This window comes from Microtus ochrogaster, linkage group LG4, assembly GCF_000317375.1.
Source record: "Microtus ochrogaster isolate Prairie Vole_2 linkage group LG4, MicOch1.0, whole genome shotgun sequence".
NCBI lineage: Eukaryota > Metazoa > Chordata > Mammalia > Rodentia > Cricetidae > Microtus > Microtus ochrogaster.
In genome coordinates, this window is record NC_022030.1 from 6,571,552 (window position 1) to 6,579,549 (window position 7,998).

Here is a 7,998-nt window from a genome sequence, read left to right on the forward strand (position 1 = left end):
GAGGGAGGGAGGGAGGGAGAGAGGGAGGGAGAGTCACAGATCGGCAATTCTTCTTGATAGATTGCATCTACATATTAACTATAGACAGGCCAGAGAGAGAGAGAGAGAGTTGCAGATGGGCAATTCTTCTCGAGAGATTCCATCTACATATTAACAATGAACCGGCCACTCCATGGATAAGATAGCGGTTAATTCTTCCATGAAACCTTATAATTATCCCATTCTGTGATGTTTAGCGAAAGCGTATGTGATTTTTCTTAATCATTTGCTATAGGCAATCAGGGGTGGGGATTACCATTTTAGATTCCTTTTTATTTTGAATGACTCTGAGCCCCACACACCGGGCTGGCAGTTCAGGATGAATGTGTCTAAGATTGCCCCTCAGATATGCAATTGCAAAGGTTAGTCACGCCCTTTCATTTCTACTAGAGCATTCAGTTCTGTGAGGGAGGGTCCAAATTGGTCTTCTGCTTCAATAAGCTTCCCAGGCCCTGACTGAACATGTGTTCCATGGACACCAAGGGAATCCATATTCCTTGTTCTAAGATAAGTCTGGGGTAGATACGATGGGTAAGAAAAGACTGGTCAAACAGCCCTTATAGCAGGGTTTGTCAAAGACCAATAACTTATTTTGAACTCAAGATGCTTCTCTTCCTCTGAGACCTCCCAGATGAGGCCCTTGGGGTATCTCCAAGGAGACCGCTTGGTTTGTTAGGCGAGAGCTGGGCAGAAACTTATTTCCAGAGTCATTTCGTGAGCAATTAAGAATGAAAACACAAGCCAAATTCATGCTGTTGTTTTTCTTCCTGTATCCTCTAGATTTAAAAATGGGAAAACATCTGATTTCTTTGGATACCAGAGTCTCAGTTTATCAACATCACTCTAAGTATTTTCATCAAAGGAAGTGTCCAATAAATAGTGGAGGAACAGCCAGACATGGTGGCATGAGCCTGTAATCCCCTTCCTCAAGGAGATGGAGACAGCAGGAGTGCAGACTCAAGGACAGTCTGTGCAATTTTGAGAGACCCTGTCTCAAAATATTAAGGAAAAGGAAAACTGGGCTGATAGTTCAGTTGCAGAGAGATTGTCTACCAGCACAAGACCCTCGGTTCAAGTCCCATGACCACAAAAAATGATAGAGGAAGAAGGTAGCCAGTGTTAAAATAATAATAATAGAAGGAAAGTTTTCCTGCATGGTAGCAACTCAGCTGGGCCAGATTCCCTCCGACAGACAGCCTCTTGATTTAATTTGAAAACCTGTGTCATGGTTTATTAAATGCCAGCAATCAAAGGGATTGTGTTTTCTCTGGGGCAAATCACACTTGATAATTCAGAAAAGAAAAAGAGGGAGTGGTGGGGTTTTGCCTTCGATGTCAGAAGGGTTTTGTTTTTCCAAATTAAAACTCTAATAGTTCATGTAAGGCACAAAGATGGAAGTTAATTCTTTCAACATCAAAATCAAGATTATTCTTGGGCTCAGGGTATGGTTCAGGTAGTTGTCGTGCAAGCACGAGGACCTGAATTTGAATCCCCAACACCCATATCAAAGTCGGGCATGGTGGTATACACTCTAGCCTCAGCCCTGAGAGCAGGAGTCCCAAGACTCGCTGGTCTGTCAGTCTCGTTGAAACTGCCCAGCTCTGGGTTCAGTGAGAGAGCCTGTCTCAAAAATAAGGTGTAGAGCAATAGAGGAAGACACTTGAAGCTGAACTCTAACTGATATATACATGTACACAACAGACAGACAAACAGATAGATAGTAAATAGATTGGTGAGTGGATGGGTGGATAGATAGATAGATAGATAGATAGATAGATAGATAGATAGATAGATAGATAGATAGATGATAGACAGACAGATAGATAGTAGATAGATTGGTGAGTGGATAGATAGATAGATAGATAGATAGATAGATAGATAGATAGATAGATAGATGATAGACAGACAGATAGACAGACAGACAGACTTTAAAAGCTTATTCTTAAAACCGCCAGTGTGTGGAGGAGCCTGAGATGTGAAGACACTGCCACTGGGCCAATGTGAAATTGCTGAACCGATGCTTTTTCGAAGCAGACGGATTTGCCACCTGATCTATCTCCCTAAACTGCTAGGATATCAGGGGAGATCACGGCAGGATCATCTCATCGTTTGTTTGCATCTCTCTGGTCATTTCCGAACGCTCTCCCCTTTCTTCCCGTCTGCTTTGTGTGGACTATGGGATGGGCCACTGTGAACGTCAGATAAGCGTGTCACAGCAGTGCTGCCTGAGTGCTAGAGACACGTCATTTCTGACCGTTGTCTAGGCATGCCAGTGACTGACCTGCTTCTTGTCCCTGCTTTTCCCTCGTTCAGGACATAGGCATCCTCCTGTCTCCTCGTATCCTTTCCCCATTGTGCAACCAGGAGGAGTTTCTTTAAACCCAGTTCTGGCCACATGGATTCTTCCTAAGAAACCCACTGTTTCTCGGGATTATGTAAATAACCAAACACACGACGTACCAGCACCAACCCTGGAATTCTCACCATAGCCTAGCTGACCCATTGAGCCTCTCTTTCCACCATATCCGCTCGCCTCCCTGCCCCCACAGCCTCAATGAATCACAAATTAGAAATGCTTTCAGTTTCTCCAATGTATTTCATTTCTCTGTTCATTCAACAAATATTTGGGGAGTGTTTAACGCATGCCAACAGGTGTCATGAATGCCAAGGATGACCCAAACAAGTAAAAATCCGTATGTTCTCCAAAGGCAAAGTAGGAAATAACTAAGTGAAACGTGTAATCTCGTACAGTGTGACCATTTCTAAAACAAAATATACAGCCAGAAGAGAGATACAAACTATCTCTTACTTCAGCTCTCCACATACTACTTCTGCCCATTTTTAGTCAAATGCACTCTCAAGTAGTACATTTTCCTCAAATATAACATACTCTCTGAGTCCACTCTGACCTGCTCATCATCTGGTCTCATCATGGACACCTTTCCTCTCTGAAACTTTGCCTTGAAAGATCCAGCTTCCCTGTGTCTCCTCCACAACCTCGGGTGTACTGATCAAAGCCACTGCCTGGGTAGATGCTCATGTCTCAGACAGACAGCCAGTCTCTGGCATGTATCCTTTCTGCTTCCGGTAATTATTAGCACATGGCCGGTTACTGAATGTCCCTCTGTTTGTCCTGCTGATTGTCATGTAAACCAGGTAATCTGCAGGATGGGTTGAAATGATTTTTAAAATTTCTTGTAGTGATCTTACTTGTGCTCTGCAACTAACAAATGCTGATACTTTATTTCTGGAGCTAATCTGTGAATATGTAACAAAGAATTACTACCATGGTTTAAAAATATCTTTGCCTTGAAGACAGAGAGCAATAAAGGTGGACATCACTGTTCTTCTCTGGCCTCTGCCTGGGCACACACATACATACACAGGCAATTCTTTGAGGACTGGAATAAAAACAAAAGCTCCAGGGCTGGTAGTGTAGCTCAGAAGTACAGCATATGCCTACATCACCATGTGGGAGGTCCCGAGTTCTAGTCCCATAATCAAAGAAGGAAAGAAACTCGCAGTTACAGGGTAAATCTTGGATTTAAAATCTCTGACTTAAATAATGCATGTGCTTTTTGTTTTCAATGAGTAATGAACAGGCATTGAAAGCAAATGGTATTTAGATTCCCTGAGTATTATTTAATATGCAAAGATATGATATTAAAAGCTAATTTTTACAAATAAGCCAGACATAACTGGATGACTTTTACATTTTTAGCCATCAATTCTGAAAGCAAGGCCAAACTTAAATCTAATTGTAGGTATTTGTGAGCTCATAAAGTTCTGGCTTCTGGGTGCTTAGATATGGCAACATAGAGGAAGTTCTCGGGAAGCAGCGAGAAGCATGCACGTGGTCCAGGTTTCAGAACTGGTAGGCGTGACTTGAAGATGCTCCTTAGCCGCTCGCCAACTGGGTGCCAGCTTCACACGCTGCCCCCCAACCAGGGGGAAGCTGCGTGTTTATTATACCTGAGGTCAGAACATCCAAGCACTAAGTAAGGATTAAATAAAGTGTTTGGCCCAAAGTCAGGGTTTAGTGAGTGCCCTCCCTTCGCTGCCCTTGATTTCTTACTGACTTGAAGCCAGTGGCGTGGCCCTGGTTCCAACACCACCCTGACCATCTTGCATGTGTAAAACTCTCTGCCGTCATGAAGTCTCTTTGCACTCCCAGACGCCAGGGTCTTTCACGGGTGTGTTCCCAGCCTGCTCGGTCTCCTCTAATTTCCTTCGTACCCCTACCCAAATATACTTTCACCAGCAAACTTCCCAAGTATCCACATGTTCCGAATACAGGAAGATCATTCATGAAGACGTAAAGTCAGCCTGGCATAGAAAACCGTGCCTAAGGCCATCCTCCTGACACTTAGATTCCACTCAGCAGAGATTCAGTATCGTTTGCCATCAGGTCTTGTTACAGCTTCTGTCCCCTTGAAAATCTCATGTGAGGCAGCTCGTGTCTGTGTCTGCTCGAATGAGTCTGTCAAGTGAACTCATGGGTGACTGAATTAAATGTCACTGTAGGATTGAGCATCTGTGACATCACACTAACCTGTTGCTCTCTGTGCTCACAAATCTGCACAATCAGGACAAATGAGTCTAGCACATGACTTCTAACAAACAGTCTCTTTTGTTGAGTGTGGCTCATGCCCAAAAGGAAATAATGGACCAGCGGGTGAAAGCAATGAAATTTCATCGCTGGGTCAAACATGGTCAAGTGGTAAATAATAATGGGAAAAAAAAATGCAGTTTAGCGGTGTGTCCAAAGACGGGTTTAAAGCATGACCTCAAGAAGCCCATCACAGCAGAGTCCTAGAGAGATTTAAGAAGCAAAAAGATGGATCTCTGTGAGTTCGAGGCCAGCCTGGTCTGTAAGAGCTAGTTTCTGAACTCATGGATTGTGTCAGTAACAAGAGTTCTCTTTTCATTTGAAAAAAAAAAAAAAAAAAAAAGTTGAGAATTGCCAGGTGGTGGTGGAGCACACCTTTAATCCCAGCACCCAGGAGACAGAGACAAATGGATCTCTGTGAGTTCAAGGCCAGAGTGGTCTACACAGTGAGTTCAAAGGCAGTCAGGATTGTTACACAGAGAAACCCTGTCTGGAAAAACAAAAACAAACCAAACAAGCAAACAAAAACCACCAAAAAAAGTAGAGGATTGTAGGAGTGGCTCCGAGACAGAGAGGCTCATTACAAGCAGATAGAGAATATTCTCTCCCTGGCTTCCCTTTAGCGTCTGTGTTAGAGTCCTGGTCAGTTTTGTTGTTGGTCTGGTTTGCTTTTTTGTGTTTGCTTTGTTTTTAGAAGGAGGGTTGTTCTCACATAGTTAGTATGGGGGGGGGGATTATTTGTTGTTGTTTGTCTTTTGGGAGGTTTTGTTTTTTATTTTTTATTTGTTTTTGGGTTTTGGTTTGGTTTTTTGCTGATTGCGATTTTGTTTTGTTTTGGTTTGGTTTGGTTTGGTTTGGTTTGGTTTGGTTTTTTAGCTAGTTATCTAGGAAGAGGAATCCCAACTGAGGAAATGCCTCCATCAGACTGACCTGTAGGCAAGTCTATAGGGCATTTTCTTGATTAATGATTGATGTGGAAGGACCCAGCTCACTGGGGGCAGTGCCACCCTAGACAAGTGCTCCTAGGTGGGCTAAGAAAGCAGGCAGAGCAAGCCTTTGGGAGCAAGCTAATTAGCAGGGTTCCTCAATGGCCCCTCTTCAGTACCTGCCTCCAGGTTCTTGTTCTGACTTCCTCAGTGGTGGACAGTAAGCTGTCAGATAAAATAAACCTTTTCTTCCCAGTCACTTTTGGTCATGATCTTTATCGCAGTCAGGGAGCAAACTACGACAGCCAGTCTCCTTGCTTGGTCGCTTTCTTTTGAACTATGGTAAAATACACACTGTAAAATTTACCGTCTCAACCATTTTGGAATATGTGATTCAGTGGTATAGTAAGTACAGTTATAGCGGCATGCAGCCATCATCACCTGCATCACGGGAACAGCTTGCAAAATTCTATATCCATCAAGCAAAACTTCCCCATCCTTCTGCCCCTACTTCTGTCAACCACCACTGTGCTTTCTGTCTCACAACTGTCACTACATGAGGAACCTCATGTGAACAGAATTGAACAGTTTTCTTTCGCTTTTAAATGTTACCTTTTTATTTTTATAAATTTAAAATCACTCTTCAAACACTACAGAGGCCAGGCTTGGTGCTCTATACTCTCTGTACCTATAACCCCTGAACTCAGGAGGCTGAAGCAGGAAGATAGATAGTTAAGAGGCCAGCCTGGGCTAGATGTTAAGTTCAAAGACAGTCTGTAAATTCTGCGACTCTATTTCAGAAAAAACAAAAATAGAAAGAAAAAGAAAAACTTACATTAACAATAACTCTTCTTCAGGGGAGAAGCTAAACATAACAGATATTCCCCAGAAGTGAAATTGTAGAGATAACAAGATAGCAACTATAGATTTCATTGCACAGACTTCACAGACTACATGTCAGTATTCTGGTCATGCACGAACCAAGATATCTCCTTAAGAGTGGTACTTAAACTTTAGTGCTCATTGAAAAAAAGCATGTCACTAGAGGCTGCAGAGATGGCTCAGCAGGAAAGAGCTCATACCCGTAGCTCATGGGGAGGACCCAAGTTGGGCCCTAGCACTCAAGTTCAATGGCTAACAACCACCTGTAACTCCAGTTCCAGGGGATCCAGTGTCCTCTTCTGACCTCCAAGGTCACCTGAACTCGTGTGGGCATGGCTATAATTTATAAGAAAATCATTTTTAAAAAGAAATACCACGTGGCTAATAATCAAAACAGTACTGAGTGTGGAACTGAGAAGTCTGACTGTGTTGCCAATAGCCATGTGAGTGGGTGTATAGAAAGTTCTTATCAGCTACGGTCAGCACGGCAGATTAGACCGGAAGTTGCGGCCCCTGTCTCTACTCAGACAATCTTGGATGATGTGGAGACCGTAGAGCCCTGACACCATTGCTTCACTTGGTTCTTCTACATGTAGGGTCCCCTAAGTGAGCTGTGGAATGCAGGGACAGGGGTTCATGTTATTTGGAACAAAATTAGTCAACCTAGACTCGGGGGCCCCAAAGGACCCTGCAACTCCCAACCATCACAGCAGCCTGAGGGCAGAGCCGCCTCCGCCATTCTACTTGGGCGTCTCTTCTGGTCGGACTCTGGCTGGAGAGAAAAGACTGGCTATCCCCAAGGTGTGTTCGGCTGTGAGAGATCATTATCTAGTTCCTGTCTCCTTTATAGCTTTCGTTTTCTTTCTTTCTAGAATATGTCCGTCCTGGAGAATCACCACTGGCGATCTACAATTGGCATGCTTCGGGAATCAAGGCTTCTGGCTCACTTGCCAAAGGAAATGACGTAAGTGCTGCCGCGATGAAACAGACTGATGTCCACGCCATAAAGATAAGTCACGTTCTCCAGGGCAAGCTGGGGGCCCCTGTGTCAGTAGCAGGGAACCAGCTGCTGGGATGTCTGTCCTCCCTTGAGAATCCAGCAGGAGATTTAGCGTCAGGTGCTGCAAGCCAGAAACCGGAATCTCCCCGGGCACTGGGAAAGGAGTTCAGAGGGTCTAAAACCTAAAGTCCGGGGAAAGGGGAACAGAGAGCCCTCAGCTTTCACACTCTTCAGCCACAAGGCTCGGCTCTGCCAAATTCCTGTCCCTTATGTTAGCAAAACCGTCCTCCCGTTTAGATACAAAGAATAAATATTTGTCAAGAAAGAACATAGGAATTTGCAAGCTAGACTAAGGACCCATCCAGTACTGTGTGCTTTGTCATTGCCAATCTCCAGGGAAAGTGGGAGTTAGAAATGCTTGGTTCCCTGTAACTCATGCCTATATTTCTAGCACTGTGGAAGCTGAGGCAGGAAGACCACTGTGAGTCTGAGGCTACAAAGAAAACCTCACTCCATAAATAAATAAATAAATAAATAAATAA

At 43.8% G+C, this 7,998-nt stretch overlaps 1 protein-coding gene across 2 annotated transcripts in view; it reads left to right on the forward strand.

The window, feature by feature from the left end:
- The window catches only part of Pde7b (phosphodiesterase 7B), a 321,725-nt gene that overhangs the window by 292,419 nt on the left and 21,308 nt on the right, over positions 1-7,998 (forward strand). For both annotated transcript variants that reach the window (XM_005360960.2, XM_005360959.3), the window contains one exon: positions 7,329-7,420. In XM_005360960.2, coding sequence (XP_005361017.1) covers positions 7,329-7,420 — 92 coding nt within the window. The remainder of the gene's footprint in view (positions 1-7,328; positions 7,421-7,998) is intronic.